Consider the following 17984-nt stretch of genomic DNA (forward strand, 5'->3'; position numbering starts at 1 on the left):
GTGGCTGGGGGTGCCGACAACACAGCAGACAGTAGCAGGGATATCCAGAGTATAAGGGTTCTTTGGAGGAGGGAGGCTATGAGAGGGTGCTATCTGGGAAGTTGGTATAAAAAAAATTGAAAAATTATAATAATAATAATTCTTCAAAGCATAAAAATTTGTTCCTTAATAATCAGTAGATGTGAAAAACATTACCATTGAGATCTACCTGATGACTTTATATCCATGCTCAGATGCCAAGGAGCTCAGAAAGTAACTGACTGTCATTAGTAATAATCAGATATATAGAGATTAGAAACGCATGTGCAAACATCTAAATGTCAATTGCATTAAAAATGAATTTTTCTGTATGAAACTATGTATTTTAATAATGAAATGGAGATCTTTTTTAAAGGTTAAAGCCTCATTTAATTTTATGTCTTATAGGGTTTATACTGAGTACAATATTGTATAACTGTAATAATTCAACTGTAAACTTAAAAATGTACAGCCAATTTTGTAAGAGATGCATCCTAGCTCAGAAAAGTGTTATTGAATATGTCAATGCTGATGTAATAAAATGCTTCTTCTAAGTATGTGGTTATTAAATAAATAATTTTTTAAAAAAACATAATTGTGTCAATGCTGTTGTAATGAAATGCTTCTTCTAAGTATATGGTTATTAAATAAATAATTAAAAAATATTTTTAAAAATTTGTTTTGAGATAGGATCTTGCTGAGATGCCTAGGATAGCCTTGAGGTTTGGTTCCTCCAGCCTCAGCCTCCTGAGTAGCTGGGATGGCAGGCAAGCACAGTCATGCCTTGTGGTACAGAGGTTCTTCTGAAATGATGGAACTATCTTAGATTGAGAGATGAAGTCCATTTTGAATGGATGTCAGTGCCACTAAATCAAGCACTTTGAAATGGTGAATTTGATGTTGAGTGACTTTTATCTTGATGATGGTTATGGTGATGGTGTTGATAAAGGAGCATCTGGCTCTGCCCCTTACTGTTCATTTGTGTGGTCAAGGTTTTACCATTCCTGTGCCTCAGTTTCTTCATTTGATCACCAAACACTCATACTTGACAGAGTAGCTGTGAGGCCATGGGAGCATGTAGAGGAAGGTGGTCAGCATGAGTGAAGTGCTGTGCCCACATATGCCATGGCTATTGTTTGCTATCAGTAACAGGAATTCTCAGAGCCACTGAGGTGACAGCAGGAATAAAAGTCCAGGAGCGACTGCATGGACACTGGATATCTATACCTATCTCCATCCCAGAGCACCGCAGGTCTGCTCTGAGTCTCATCAACGTTTTGACTTGCCTATAAAGTTCCTATACTCCTTTCTTTTAGTGGATGCGGTCTAAGGCAACATACACGTTAAAGTTCCCATCAGAGGTCCTTGCACCCAGTAGGTGTGCAGTACATGCCTTCATGATAGGCCTCATGCAAAAACTAGTTTGGGGGAGACTGTAAAGAAGTCTGGCCATCTGTTTCCTGTCGTATCTGCAAGTCTCTGACTTCTTTGGCGCTGGAGTCCCTAGCCCTGGTAGCCTCTCAAGATACAGGATTACAAGGATTACAGGGATTACAAGATACAGGATTAGGTTTACAGCAACTGATGTGTCTACGTGGTGAATCCTGCTGTGTTAGATTTTATGGCTGTGGATCCCTAAGAGGCAGAGGCAACAGGCCCTGGTTTAGGGGAACACTGTTTCCCCCAGGTGACAGCTTCTGCACATACATGCACTGTTTCGTACTCACATATTCATACCACAGCTAGAATGTGAGCCCTAAGAGGGACTGTGGACACACTCCACTCTCCTCTTTTTGCACCAAGGCACAGGACCCAGTGATGGACAGGCCCTGTGCAGATATAAACAAAAAAATAGGGCAAAATGTCCGTGGCTTCATCCCACTGTGTGACCAGTCACAAACCATGCTGGTCCTGGTTTCCTTCCTTAGTACACAGGAAATAATGAATAAAATCAACATGCCTTTTGATGCGTCAAGACCTAAAACTTGGAACATTCATGTCTACCCAGGTGTGCGGTACTTTACTAGCTCCAACCGGATCCTATGTGAGCCAGGTATCCTGTTATCAGCAGGGCAGGAAGGCATGGAGTCTTTAAGCCCACTTAGCCTACATGTTGTAAACACAGAAATTTCCTTCACGTACACATCATATTGGTTCTATCTTATTTCATCTTGAAACACTGTCTTCATAGATTCACTCTGCCTTGCCCACTTTGGAAAGGAATAGGAGTTCAAGAAATACTTGCTAGTCTTTTCACTCTATCGAAAGTAAAGAGGAAACAATTTTTAGAGCATGAGAGTGTGAAGTCCTGCCTGTGATGCGTGTTACCCCACTACTGTGATCAGGCCGGACCCAGCGCTTGCTATGTGTCAGGCTATGTGTGTGCCCCTGAAGTGCCATTTTTCAATTTTCTCTCCTAACAGCCTTTTGCAAGAGGCACTGCTATAGGCTTATTCCATGGTGGAAAAACGAGATGTGGACCATTGAAGCAGTGTGCACCAACTCATGTGGTTGTCTGTGTCTAGGGCCTAACAAGTCTAGTGATCAATAAGTCAGTGAATATGCACCACCTAAGAGAAGAGTCTAGACTCCTAGTAAGTCTGGACATTACATTCAGAGGTGCTGTCAAATCACAGAGCAGCTCAGAGTAGATGCCTTGGGAGTGGTTCTCCTGTGGAAACTCCCTAAGTCCTCAGAGGCTTTGGAAATGTCTGATGTGGGCAATCCCACCCCTTCAAGAAGGATCTTAGCTTTTCTTATTTTGTTCCTGAGATGGAAGAAGGAGTGATTTTGGAAGACACAGATGGTGCAGCAGATGGGAAGTCGAACCTATCAGAGTTGCCCAGGATGAAACCATTCATCTGCAAAATTCATATGTTTTATGTGGGGAGACTTCACAAAAACAACAGCAAGAGGAACCAGCAATGCTTGGAGCATGAAGTGCCGCTGGCCATGAGGCTGGCAGAATACAGTGGGAAGAAGAGCTGAGTGGGGTGGGTACGCCCTGTGCAGAGGGAGAAGAGCAAGCCGGGCACAGAGAGACACTGTGAGACCTTGTGCTACAAAGCTAAGGAGTCCAAAAGAGTTAACTTTGGTGCATGGACCAACCAAGAATAGCTGGGACCCTTGGAGAGATAAAAGATACAGCCCTGGATGTAGCTCAGCTGCCAACAGTCGCTGTGCATGAAGCACCTTACAAGTGGTATTCTTCTATGTTCTAATATCTCCTGATGCCACATGGACAGAATTTACATTCCCATGAGTTTGTTTCTTCTCAGGTGGCCAATCGCAGATTTCAATGCTGAGCATCTGTTGAGACTCTGAGTTCACATCCTCTAGGATGCTTAGCATACCTGCATCCTTGAGATCCTTGAGGGTTAAGTGGCCATGGTTACAGCCAGGACTTATGATTAACACAACGCAGCACCTCTTCGAGGCAGCAGTGGGCATGCCTACCTGTCCTATTTCTTTCTGGGTTTGCTATGCGGCTTGTGGCTATTCAGACAGCCTAGTCTGATTTTCACAAGAGGTCAAATGCAAGCAGAAAGAAAACACCTACTTTGGAACCAGAGAGAACTGGTTCTGATCCCTGCTCTGCCGTATAGTCACTCCATAACCATGAACCTCAATTTCTTTATCTGTCAAGTGGGTTCACTGGGAGAGCTGAAGGAAGGCCTTGCCATAGTAGCTGCCATAACTTGCCATAGCACAGCATTTTGGGAAAATTTCTGAACTCGATCTTTTCTTAGAAGATGGATAAGGAATATTCTAACTCTTCTGTGCCTTGGACTCATCTGAAGCTTACTGAACGCCATTGATTTTTAAGTTTCTCAAATGCAACAGGTTCATTTTTGATCCAAATTTTGCCATAGTGTTTTCTCTATAAGAAATGGTGAGTTTCAACTGCAGGTGATTTAGGGCCCCCGGGGACATTTGGCAATGTCTTCAGACATTATGTGGGCAGGGTGAAAATAGGCAGAGCATGCTATCGGCACTCTGTAGGGAGAGACCGAAAATGCTGCCAAATACCATACAGTGTGAGGGGACACTGCACAGTAAAGAATTATCCAGCCCCAAATGTCAATAGTGTATGGCTGGAAAAGTCTGGTCTAGAGTGATCTTGTGTGCTCTTCTGTGGCCCATTCATTCTTGTCTATATGTCTCAACTCAAAGCAACTATTCCAAGCTCTTTCTCACTGCCTATGTCTATTCCTCAGGTTTTCCTGTATTCACACAACTTTCTTTACAGCCCTGGCATCTCTCGTGCATGGTTAGCCAAGTCTACCATCTCTACCACGACATGTGCTCCATGAGGCAGGGGAGAACAAGGAACTGTTTTTGTTCACTAAGTGCTCAAACCAAGCACGGCACAGTAAATGCTCAACTAATATTTATTGAACAACTAAAATATAATTTTCAGTAAAAATCTTCTAGCAATGTTTTTGATACTCTGTTTCAGTCTGTTAGTCTATGAGGATCAGGAAGCAGGAGTTTTCCAAGCCCACATAAAATTTGTTAGGTTAAAGAAATCCAGATGTATCTTGTCCAAACTGACCAAAGATTTGCCTCTCCCTCACCTGCTGTGAGGTTCAGCATCTCTGAAAGATGAAGGGTTGTCCTTAAGCTCAAGGGTATAGAAGGGCAGTAAGGACCACACTATGAAGGGGAAGACCATTTCCATCTGCAAAGAGATGGTTTCCTTCACACTTACACTTTCTTTGGGTCTTGTGCTGGTTAATATTGAAAGTCAGCTTGGCAGGATCCAGAATCACCTAGGAGATAAATGTTTGGGTATGTCTATGAGGGAATTTCTAGGTTTGGTTAATTGAAGTGGAAAGATCAACCCTGAATGTGGGAAGCACCATTCCATAGGCTGGGGTCCAGGTCTGGATAAAAAGAAGAAAGTGAGCTGAAAACCAGTCTCTCTCTCTCTCTCTCTCTCTCTCTCTCTCTCTCTCTCTCTCTCTCTATGTGTCTCTCTGTGTCTCTGTCTCTCTCTCTCTCTCTGTCTCTGTCTGTCTCTGTCTCTGTCTGTCTCTGTTTCTCTCTGTGTGTATCTCTCTCTCTGTGTCTCTCTCTGTCTCTGTCTGTCTCTGTCTCTGTCTCTCTCTGTGTCTCTCTCTGTGTCTCTGTCTCTGTCTGTCTCTGTCTCTGTCTCTCTCTGTCTCTCTCTCTCTCTCTCTTGGGTGGTGGAAAGAGCCTGTGGTGTTAGCCAACTTATTGTTGTTACAACAAAACAAGCTAAATGGAGGAATTCAGAGATTTCAGTCCATGTATCTTGGCGCCATTGCTGTGGGGCTATAGGTAAAGCAGTGCACATCATGGCAGGGAGGACCTGCAGGGTCAGAGGAGGATGACCAGGAGGAGGATGAAGGTCAGTTCTTCCAAATGAAGAAAAAAGTGAGCACAAAGTCCCTGAGAATGGAAAGAGTTGGGTATGTTTGAGGAACTGGAGTGAGATCAGTATGTCTGGAGCATCATAAGCAAGTGATGGGAGGTTGAAGATGGAGAAGTACCAGGTGACAGTCAGGTCACCAACTTCCTACAGATGGCATGGATCTTGGATTGCATTCTGGTAAACGGGGATGTGCCTGAGGATGTTTTAGCATCTGTGCTTCTGTGTGGCTGGCTCCTTTGAGGAAGGATGTGATCATTGAATCACAGCAGCTGTGTTCACCCACAGAGGCCCCCACAAGATCAGGCCCATTAACGTTTCCTGGTGGAGGAGGGGGAAGGCTCACAGGACACAGTAGCCTTCCTGAGATCCTCAACAAGCCCCACTCCTCCCCTCCACTAGGTTACATAAGAGGTAAATAATTGACCCCAGTGACTCTGGAAATCCCCTCCACTGTTCAAACCCTTTCCTGGTACATCTGTTTATGGTTTCTATGGGAATGGTCTGGGGCAAAAGAGGAAAAATGTTCTGTCCCAGGTAAGCTAGCCAATGGCTGTATAGGTTAAGTCTCTGGAAATCCACCCTAGATAGTTCCAATCCTTTCGTGGTTATTCTGTGTGTGATTTCTATAGAAATCCCGCTTTGTGGTTTTTGTGATTTTTATGCTTAAAAGCCCTGTGTTTTCACTGCTTGGGGTCGCAGTACAGAGCCCGAAACTATCTGTGTCCCCAACCAGTTGGCTTCAATAAAGCACTCCTTTTAACTGAGACTCAGTGTCCGAGTGGTCAAGTTAGGGAATTTTATGGACCTCCCCTAACATCTTTGGGGGCTCGTCCGGGATTCCCTGAAAACCCTCAGTCTGTTTTCCTGTCTTTTTCTGTCCTCCATCTGGCGCCTGGAGACTTAAGTTCTGATTCCTGCTGTGGTGAGTTTGTTTTGGGTTCTGTTCTGGCTGTCTGGACTTCTAGGGGCTCAAAGGAGAGAAAATGGATGCAGTATTGCTCTCTGAGCTGGAGGACAGGGGAACGCCCTGACCCTCCATCTGATTGGTTGACTGTCTGTGGCCTCTGGGCATTTGGCATTGACCCTAGTTGCTCCCGCAGAGACCATCCAGCGCACAGCAATTCCCCAAAACACAGCGCTTTTGTTCTGTGTCGTCCTGGTTTCAAGCCTTTGTTTCCTGTTTGTCTGGTTCTCATTGCTCTTTGTTTTGGATTAATACTCTTCTTTTCCATTGTGGGTCAGACTCCTTTATCTGAAGATACTCCCCTTAACCTATTTCTTTCTCATTTTAAAGATTTCCAAAAAGCAGCTGCAATCTCTGGAGATGCTGTTTATTCGGGGAAATTCCAGACCCTCTGTTCTCTTGAATGGCTGTCCTTTGATGAAGGATGGCCCTCTACTGGTTTCTTTGAGATTAATAAGCTTTCTTCTCTTCAGGCTGATCTTTGGACGCCCAGGACACCCTGATCAGGTTCGTTATGTCATGGCTTACTTTTACCTTTTGGACAAACCTCTCAAATGGTTGGGACTCCCTATTTATCTCCTCCCTCAAAACCCTATGCCTCTGGCAATAGTTTTCTTGTCTACACTCCCTTCTCAACTAGAGATCTTTATAACTGGAAATTACAAAAACCCCCTTTCTCTGAAAAACTACAAGCCTGAATTGGGTTGTTGGAGATGATTTTTCTTACTTACCAGCCCACCTGGGATGATGTCCAGCAACTCTCTTACCCTCTTCACCACTGAGGAATGCACCCGGACCCTCTCTGAGGCCCAGAAACGGGTACCAGCCGAAAGTGGCCCATTTACTGAGGATCCTGAGGCGATCGAGGGATTTTCCCTCACTGCCACCCAGATTGGGATCCCAACACCCCTGCAGGTAGGGAGTCACTCAGATTCTATCACCAGCCTCTTATGGGGGGGGGTCTTGAGGCCACTACAAAAAGGCCTACAAATTTGTCAAAAGTCAGCCAGGTTTTTCAGGACAAAAGACTTGTTGAAGGAACTTCAACCACTGCCCTGCCCCTGCCAGCATCTCCTGCCCGCCCACCCCCTTGGTGCCACTGGGAGGAAGCGAGATGGAGGCTGCCTGCAGGTTTGCTGCTGCTGCTGGTCCACCATGCCTGAGAACAATTGGAAGAAGGTATGCACAGGCCCTCCTCTGCAAGGACAAAGACCGTCCTGGACATCCCCATTCCCTGAAGTCAGAGGCAAGTCAGAGAATTCCTGGGGTCAGATGGATATTGTTGCCTATGGATACCTGGTTTTGCAGAGCTGGCCAGGCCTCTATATGAGCTAGATGGCCAGCCTGTCTGAAGATCATAGCATCCACTGCAGTCCTAGTTAAGGATGCTGATAAGCTCACCTTGGGACAACAACTGATTGTGACCACCTTGCACACTATTGAAGGGGTGCTGAGGGCACCGCCTGATCGCTGGCTCATGAATGCAAGATTAACTCATTACCAGTCTCTCCTGCTAGATGTGCCCCACCTGACATATGCAGTGACTAGTGCCTTAAACCCTGCATCCCTGCTCCCTGAGACTAAGTCTGAGACAGCTGTGCATCACAATTGCTCCGAACTGCTGCAGCATGTCCAGGGAAGCCGACCTGATCTCACCAATATACCATGGAAGAGCCCTGACTTGGTGATGTACACAGGAGTAGTTACATAAAAGGTGGGAGTCAGGTATGCAGGGGCAGCAGTAGTCACCCAGGAGGACGTCTTATGGGCGGAAGCCCTGCCCAAAGGAACCTCTGCACAAAAGGGTGAACTGATAGCCTTGATTCAGGCCCTAAGACTGGGAGAAGGTAAGACTGTCAACATTTACACTGACAGTAGATATGCTTTTGCCACTGTTCATGTACATGGGGCCATCATTCGAGAAAGAGGCCTCCCGAAATCAGAAGGAAAGACTATTAAAAACAAACAAGAGATCACTGATTTGTTAAGAGTCATATAGATGCCAAAAAGTGTAGCAGTCATTCATTGCCCAGGACACCAAAAGAACGACACACCTGAGGCCCGAGGAAACCAAAAGGCGGATCAAGTTGCCAAGGAAAGAGTCATATAGATGCCAAAAAGTGTAGCAGTCATTCATTTCCCAGGACACCAAAAGAACAACACACCTGAGGACCGAGGAAACCAAAAGGCGGATCAAGTTGCCAAGGAAATAGCAGAATCCCCATCCGAACCTGCTCTCCTAGCCCTGCCAAATCCTACGTTACCTGAAAAGCCTTCATACACAGAAAAGGATGACAAATATTTCCAGACAATTCCAAATGGGTACGTCTCCTCAGGATGAAGACACACTGCAGACGGCAAGGTGATCCTCCCTCACCACCTGGGGGAAATGCTAGTTCACCGACTTCATGAAGGAACTCACATGGGAAAAGAAAAGATCAGGTTATTACTAACCGGATGCTTCCAGTTTCCCTCCTCAACAGCTACAATACAGGACATCACCTCCAGATGTATGGCATGCCAGATGACTAATGCCTACCTAAAAAATGATAAATCCTCAGGAAAAGGTGAAAGAGGAACTGTCCCCAGAGTCCACTGGGAACTAGACTTCACTGAGGTGAAGAGGGGCCGGTTTGGATAAAAATATTTACTGGTTTTTGTAGACATTTTTTCAGGATTGGTAGAAGCCTTTCCCACCAAGAAGGAGACAGTGCTAACACAGTTGCCAAAAAGTTATTGGATGAACTCATTCCCAGGTTTGGTGTGCCCTTAATGTTAGGATCTGACAATGGACTGGCATTCATCTCTCAGGTAATTCAGGCCTTAACAAAGGCTCTGGGGAAAAACTGGAAACTACATTGTCCATACCATCCCCAGAGTTTAGGACAGGTAGAAAGGATGAATTGGACCATGAAGGAGACCTTGACTAAATTAACCCTAGAATCTGGCACAGACTGGGTGACTCTCTTCCCTTTTGCCCTTCTGAGGGTTAGAAACTCCCTATATCTAAGGAGTTACTCCTTTTGAAATTCTTTTTGGGAGACCTCCTCCCCTGGTCCTGAGATTAAGATCAGAATTACTGGCTGAAATATCTAATCATGAAATCCTTCAGTCTGTTAGGGCATTGCAGGTTGTACAGGAACATCTCCAACCACTGATCTGGCATGTGCATGAACTGCCTCCCCTACTCCACATCCTTGCAGACCTGGAGACCTTGTCTGGATAAAACGACATCAAAAGGAGACACTGGCCCCTCGAAGGAAAGGCCCATTCACTGTGATCCTGACGACTCCCATGGCAATAAGGGTCTCTGCTGTACAACTGATGGTTATGAGGGCTCATTGCAACCCCCAGCGGCAATAAAGGTGGACAGACTGCGCATCTGGATTCATCACTGCTCTGGCCGGTCCCCTCTTAATACTTATAGCATTAACCTTTGGACCCTGTATCTTTAATGCTCTAGTCAAATTTGTTAAACAAAGGGTCTCTGCTGTACAACTGATGGTTATGAGGGCTCATTGCAACCCCCAGACGACACATATGAACCAATGGTTTGATTCAAGAAGATTTCTAAAACAAAAGTGGAGAATGAAAGAGAGTGCCCCTCCGACCCCTCCCTGTCCTCTGAGAAAGAGCTGCCCTCCGCCTGACTCTGGAAATCCCCTCCACTGTTCAAACCCTTTCCTGGTACATCTCTTTATGGTTTCTATGGGAATGGTCTGGGGCAAAAGAGGAAAAACGTTCTGCCCCAGGTAAGCTAGCCAACAGTTGTATAGGTTAAGTCTCTGGAAACAAGCCCTAGATTGTTCCAATCCTTTCCTGGTTATTCTGTGTATGGTTTCTATAGACATCCCCTACTTTGTGGTTTTTATGCTTAAAAGCCCTGTGTTTTCACTGCTCGGGGTTGCAGTACAGCGGCCGAGACTGTGTCCCCAACCGGTTGGCTCCAATAAAGCGCTCCTTTTTACTGAGACTCAGTATCTGAGTGGTCAATTTGGGGAATTTTACAGGCCCTGAACATACAGACCCACTAAAGAAGCTCCAATTTTGAACCTGGGCACTCAGCTCATTTGTGAGAATGTGAAGAGGCTAAATTGACACATAGGGGCCTCAAACAGCCTGAAGACTGTCTTGTGACCCAGCCTGGGCTGTTGTAAGTAACCCTCCTCTACACAGCCTCCTTTGAGTTCAACAACAAGGTCAGACCTTATCCTTCCTTGGCTCAAAACACACTTCCATTGACCTTGGAGTAACAGCAAATTCTAGAACTCTCCATGATGTAGCCTCAGTCTACTCTCTGACTTTGTATCTTGTTGCTTTGTCCCTCACTCTCAGTTCTACTAGCTGAGTCTTGCTTTCTCTTGCTCACACCAGGCACATTCCCACCTTAGGGCTTGGCCCTGATGCTTCTTTGCCTTGGACCAATATTCCAATCAGCATCACTTTATTCCATCTTCTGTTCGTATCCACGAGGATGCTCCTGGTCTATATTCATTAAGATTATGACTCGCCCCAACTTTTGCCCTCTATTTTCTGAATGCAGTCTGAGGCGAGCACAAAGAGATAGCACTTAAACTCATTTCATGAGGCAGGATGCTTCTCTGCTCAGGAAGCCAGCTTGTACTTTCTTGTGCCCCCACTGTCATCACAGGGATAGTGAGAAGCAGCAGAACTTTGAACCCAGCTGGCTTCGGGTCACCAGCCACTCACCTGATGGGGTAGTCAGCAGCGCTAAGGTTGATGAAGAAGTCCCAGGACCAGTCAGTCATCTCCAGGAGATCCCGCATGCTCTGCAGATAGGTGGACAAGAGGCTGGCTCCCCCCCAGATCGTGGCCATCCTCCAGGGGGTGACACGGACATTGTCGTATTGCCTGGCGAACTGGACCACTTGCCGATGCAGGTAATTGGAGCGCTTTTCCCAGGAGAGAAAGGGGGTCAATTAGCAGCCCAAAGAATATCAGCCCCCAGGCTCTCTGCCACCCTCTCCTCTCTTGGTCCCTCCCTTCCCAGTAGTTAGTGCATCTGATCATGGCAGAACTGGCCTTCACTGATGTGGGCCCGCAGCATTTTCTGCACTCAATATTCAAGCTTTTAGTCTGTTTTGCATTCTCAATAGTACTGGAATGTAGACTCCCTGGGCCCACCTTTGAGTGAGCAGATTCCTGGATTTGGGATGATAGAGCCTAGAGTTCTACATCTTAAATGATGACTCATGCATGTCATCTGAGGGTACCAGGCTAAAGAACCATGGGCCAGTCTAAATTTTGTGGGTCATTAGGGGATGGAGTTTCTGTATTCTGCCCTTCAAAACTATTCCCCACCTCCCCTCAATTGTCAGGGGGTGGCACAGATGACCTTGTATCTTGTCACTCTGCCCCTCCCTCTGTTTCACTCTGTGAGCCTTGGTTTCTCTGGCCCTCACCAGGCACATTCTCAGCTTAGGGCTTGGCCTTGGCTCTTCTCTGCTTTGAATCACTTTTCCACAGCATCATTTGCTTCATCTTCTATTCTTATCCATAAGGATGCTCCTGGCCTTTTTCATTAAGATTGTAACTCACCAAGTTTTGCCCTTTTATCTCTTTATTTTATTTTATTTATTTATTTTTTATTTGGTGTTAGGATACAATCAGGACTTTGTACATGCCAGCCAAGCTCTCTACCACTGACCAACATACCCAACCCATGGTTTTATGAAGAGACCAGGTTGTGCTACACAGCTGGGGCTGACCATGACCTCACAAGCTGCTTTCCAAGGGCCAGGATTCTAGGCATGAGCTACTAGGCCTGGTACCCTCAGATAACATGCATGAGTCATCCTTCTTAATAAAAAACATGATCATGTCACCTCAGCAGACTGACAGAAACCTCTAGGCAAAAGTGATTCCTGGGTGGGTAAGATGACTGTGGGTTTTTGCTAATCAAGCTTTATTGATACATACAGTCATATCCATTTGTTGACATCTTTCTGTGGCTGCTTTTGTAGGACAAGGGCAGCACCAATTAGCACATGGCTCACAAAACCTCAGTTATTGGCTACCTAGATTTTCCAAGAAAAAGTGAGCCCATTTCTCAGATACTTTCCAAGATCTGTGAGAGGCAGGCAGATGGTACTGGACAGGGAGGGAAAGAGGCAGGGAACACAGACAGCTAGATGAGAAGGTCTCATGTTATATTGTGCAGAAGGGAGACCAACGCTAACAGTAACATAGAACAGTTTTAAAATAAACCTATGGGAGGATCTAAATGAGCTTATCACAAGAAATGAGACATTTAAGGCTACAGATACACTAATTTCCTGAACATTTGGTTCACCACATATATATATATACCGGAATATCAAACTGTACCAATAAATATGTATAATTATTATGTGTCAAAAAAGAAGAAGAAAAACAACCAAAGAAACAACACAGAGAAAGCAGAGAGTTATGGCTAAAATTTCTGAAACCAGTACACAAGAGAGTCTACACATGCACACAGGCACACGCAGAACATTTCAAGACCATGTGTTGCTAGTCTGCCCCTGGTCCAGAGCCTGGCCTTGTGATATGGAAGGAAGGATCAGAGATGGATAGACAGATTACAGAGGAAGCCAGCAAGGGATACAGGTGGCGGCTCCTCACCTTATCCACATGGATGTAGTAGAAGTGGTCCTTGTGGTAGATGGCCTTGAACATGCGCTGTAGCTGGCGAGAGGCCCGGCCGTGGACCACCAGGACGAAGGCGATTCTGACTGGGTTGGCTGGCACGTGTTCCACAGAGTCCTCATCCCACTGGACATTCTTGTTGGCTTTACCTGAGGGAAACCAGAGATCATAGAGGTGAGGCTAGGCTGTCCTTTGGGGGACAGGCACTGTCTCGCATATTTCTTCGGGCCAGGAACTACTTAAGGAGCACCGTGGCCAGAGTAGATCCTAGAACTTTATTTGACTTCACCAAGCAAGTCCTAGACCTTTATGCTATCCAGATACAGATGGTAGGATACCTTGGGGTGCTTATGACACACTTTCTATCTCCAAGGAGCTTGACGAGGTTGATAGGGACAAAGGGACCATGTTCATTACCAAGCAAGAGAGAAGGGCAAGAGATAAACCACAAAGGGACAGAAGTTAATTGAGTTAGGAAATCTGAGGGGCACATGCCACCATTGTCTGTCCAGGCTTCGTGCTTCCTTATCCCCCCACCAACAGCCAGTAAGCATATGTGTTTCCATTATGGTATGAGGAGGTAACATGACCTCTGACCTCTTGACAAATTTTAAAGTGTTCAACACTGTATTACTAATTAGAAGTACAATATTTTCTAGCAAAACTGGAGCCTATTCATCTTTCATAACTTGAACCTTATCTGATACTTGTGGGTGTTTATACCTGTTCATATTGGGGGTGGGGAGCATGTGCTTATGAGTGTACATATAGGGGCCAGAGGTCAACATCTGGTGACTTCCTTAATTGCTCTTATCATTTTTTGGGACAAAGTGTTTCACTGAACCTAGAGCTCATTGATTTAGCCAGACTAGGCGGCCAGCAAGCCCCAGGGGTCCTCCTGTCTCTGCCTTCTAGTCCTGGGATTATAGACACACACACCACTGTGGCCAGCTTTGTTACAGAGGTGCTGAGGATCTGAACTCAGGCACGTTACCAACTGAGCCATCTACTAAGTGTCTTATTTGATGCTTAAATTTTTTTTATTCATTTATTTTTATTTTATGTGTATGTGTATTTTGTCTGCATGTATGTAAATGTACCCATGTCATGCCTGCGGAGGACAGAAGGGGGTGTCAGATCCCCTGGAACTGGAGTTTCAGATAGTTGTTAGTTGCCATGTGGATGCTGGGAATCAAATCCAGTGCTCTTAACTGCTGAGCCATCTCTCCAGCCCCATATCTCATGCTTTTTGAGGGCCTTCTTCTTGCCCATGTTCAGTTCACAGTGGTGGGGCACACCAACTTGATTATCAATCCAGGGGTAGTCCTGTAGCTCAGGACTGGTCAATCAGAACCTGGTACCCCCTGGCCACAGTACTATTCAAATGGATATCTGACCCAAGCAAAATAATTTACCAATAAGACAATACCCCAGTTCTGTTGCAACTATCAGATAGAGGTTTCTTCCCTGTTCCACATCAAACTGGAAGATGATAAGAGCCTTTTGGTTCCCACATGGAAAGAAATTGCCAGAAGAAAGTTAATACAGAGGGAAGCTCTGCTGAGCAGTGGCTGGTCCCAAGTCCTAATGACCCAGCTTGAGCTCCAGGATCAGCCACGCTGGAGATCCGCCACTATTACACTATTACATGTTCCTTTTCTTTGGAAGCCAGATCCTATATTTGATCCACCTTGATGAATGACTCCAGACATCTTTTACCCTGAAATCAGTCTCAGAAACTCTCCCTCTCCAAGGCCAAGGGCCAGTTGGGATACAACTTCCCAACTCAGTGTGTTACAGCACAGACTCAATGCTGCCTGGCTCCCCCGGCCTCATTGCTTTCAGGACTAACTGGATTTCTGGCAGGGTCTAGGTTTGTGGAGCCCTGACGTTGTTTTGTTGGTGGTTTCAAGAGTTCCAGAATGTTAACCTGGGATGCTGAGAATGCAGACTGCTTAGTCTGGTGGTCAGCAGCTGGGAGAGGGAGTGTGCTGGCTGTTACCAGAAAGCTTAGTGCCTGCCAGATGACGGCTCCTTCCAGCAAGACACAACTAACACAGAGAATGGGAGAATGTCCAAACCCAGAGCAGTAAGACATACCTGGAATCTCAGCACTCTGAGGCTGAGGCAGGAGGATCACAAGTTCTAGGCCAGCTTGAGCTACATAGTGAGACCTTATTTAAAACTTTTTCTTTTTGGCTAGAGAGATGGCTCAGTGGTTAACAGCACTGAGTGCTCTTGCAGAAGACCCAGGTTTGATTCCCAGCACCCACATGGTGGCTAACGATTATTATAACTCCAGTTCCAGGGGATCCAATGCCTTCTTCTGACCTCTGCGGGCATTGCCCGACATGGGTTCACTGACACACATACAGGCAATACACTCATGCACATAAATAAAATATACAAAAAAAATCTATTTATGACAAAAGTCATAAACAAAAAGGCAACCAAATAAAACCAAGGACATCTAAAACCCCCAAGAGAATAGTGTCTAAACACCCTGCATGGCCTCCATGCATGATGCAACCCCTCTAATGTCTGCTGTGGGCACAAGCTCACTATGCCTCTGTACCCTTTGAGAGGCCATTTGACACCTTCTCCCCAGAGCTGGACATGGATGCACCTTCTCGTCAGAAGCTCACAGTCCAATCAAAGAATCCCTTCTCTTCCTTTCTCCAACATTCATTTCACCTGTTCCAATTTCCTACACAACATTTAACACCATCTGAAGCTGTTTATCTGTTTGCTTGTTTATGAGCTGAACATTCTGCTGCGGTGTAAGGTCCGGGAGATGAGGGGCTTTCTCAGTCCGATCTGCCATCAGACACACAACACTAGAATGGTATCTGGCAAGTTGGTTCTTTGCAGAAAACAAAAGCTACAGGAGGGTACATGTTAGCTCATTCCAATAACAATACCCTTTTTTGAGCACTGGTCTGGCGGGCTTGATCTCATTATTTCATTAATCCTGCCGACAATCCTGCAAGGCAGTGCTGTTCCTCCATTTTTTCAAATGAAAAGCCTCAGCTTAGAGAGGTGATGGGACTTGTTCAAGGTCATGCTGCTTTCATTAGTTAAGTGAGATTCAAACCCAGATGAATTCTAAAGACCCTTATCCATTAGCAAAAACTATATCATCGCACTGACAGGGAAAAGAAAAGTTGGCAGCAATGGTGCTTATTAATGAAATACCTTGTAAGTCATTGCAGACAACAAGGGTTCTCATGGGTATTCCGAAAGAATTTCCTTATTTGATGGGAGGTCAACTCTAGGTGACCAATAAAGCTGTATCTTTCCATTAATCCATCCACCTATCCACCTACCTATTCACCAACAACTTATCCTCCCATCCACCTACCCACTACATCCATTTATCCATACATACATACATACATCTATCAATCCTCCCATCTATCTACCCACTCATTCATTCACCCACCTATCTATCCATTTATCCATCCATCATCCATCCACCCATCCACCCATCCATCAATCCTCCCATCTATCCACCCACTCACCCATTCACCCACATATCCATCCAACCATCTATTCACCCATCAATCTAAACATACATATATACATACGTATGTACGTCTGTACGTACATACATACGCCTACACACTTATCATTCATCCATCCACTCACCCACCTACCCATTCTATCCAATCATTTATCCATCCACTCACTCATTCCCCTCCTCGATCTATCTACCTAATCATCCAGTTACTACATCCATCCATCCATCCATCCAAACACAGGAAAACACCCAAGTACCCACCCAACAGCCTGCCTATCATGCCAAATACCATTCATCCATTCAACCCTCACTTTGTCCTCCAGTCACAGGGTCTCTTGTCATAGTTTCTGAATAAGTGAATGAATAAAGAAACAAGTCTGATGAAGAACACAGACCATGATGGTCCAGGGAAGGACCTGCTGCACATTAACAGTGATGGGGGCTCTGGTACCCCACTCTTTGATCTTAGGAAGAATGCATTAATACCCTTTGAGGCTCAAAGAGGTTGACATGTTTCCCAGGTCACACAGCAAAGAAAGAGGTACAAGTGAGTAGAACTCTGAATAACTGAGTCAAAAGCCACCTGGCTGTTTCCACCTGTCCTCTGACAAAGAAAGCAGCTGGAGGCAGAGCACTCTGGCAGGACCCTGCACTGGCCTTCAAACGGACTTGGATGCTGATGTTGAGAAAAACTAGTAACTTATCTTTGGGGTTTTAGACAACAGAAAAGCTTCGCAGATAGACACACGGAGACATGGATGCTTTAGTTCTGGAGAAGGGGAAGGAATATCAGGAACTCCAACAACTGTTCCAGCAAAAGAACTTCCTTGGTTTAAATAAAAGCATTCTTGGGTCAGACATTTGGCTCAGGAAGCTGCCAACACAACAGGGATGAACATCCTGAGTTCTTTCTGTAGTGCAACCGCTGTGGGAAAGGTTTGCAGGAAGGCACAAACACCCCATAGCAAAGAGACACAGACAGGGTGGGGAGATGGAGACAAGAGGTTGAGGGAGGGGCAAACCAGGAGGGGGAAGGCTGGCCACTATTCAGTGGCTGCTTGTAGTGATCAATGCCTGTGTGATTCTACTCACATCTACCCAAATATCAGTACAGGAAGGAACCTGTTGTCTTCCCACTCAGTGGGCAAGGGAGCTGGGACTCAGGGAGGTTCCTGTTAAGTATCTGAGCCGCTGGGTAAGGTGGTACATCCTGTAACCCCCGCACTCCAGAGGTTAAAGCAGGAGGGTCATGACTTTGATGCCAGTTTGGGATACACAGGTAAGAGGGAGAGTGCTGGCCTAGCATGCTTGAAGCTTGGCTCCATCCCTAGCGCTGCAAAAAAGAAAGAAAAAGAAAGAAAGAGAGAGAGAGAGAGAGAGAGAGAGAGAGAAAGAAAGAAAGAAAGAAAGAAAGAAAGAAAGAAAGAAAGAAAGAA

The 17984-nt window shown here is 45.6% G+C and overlaps 1 protein-coding gene across 3 annotated transcripts in view; it reads right to left on the reverse strand.

The window, feature by feature from the left end:
- Positions 1-17984, reverse strand: part of Xylt1 (xylosyltransferase 1) — a 334424-nt gene that overhangs the window by 82054 nt on the left and 234386 nt on the right. For all 3 annotated transcript variants that reach the window (XM_029560542.1, XM_008826932.2, XM_008826933.2), the window contains 2 exons: positions 13005-13177; positions 11091-11293 (listed from right to left, as the gene is read on the reverse strand). In XM_029560542.1, the coding sequence (XP_029416402.1) occupies positions 11091-11293; positions 13005-13177 (376 nt within the window). The remainder of the gene's footprint in view (positions 1-11090; positions 11294-13004; positions 13178-17984) is intronic.

The sequence above is a fragment of the Nannospalax galili genome, unplaced genomic scaffold (assembly GCF_000622305.1).
Source record: "Nannospalax galili isolate Female #2095 unplaced genomic scaffold, S.galili_v1.0 scaffold172, whole genome shotgun sequence".
NCBI classification, from domain to species: Eukaryota; Metazoa; Chordata; class Mammalia; order Rodentia; family Spalacidae; genus Nannospalax; species Nannospalax galili.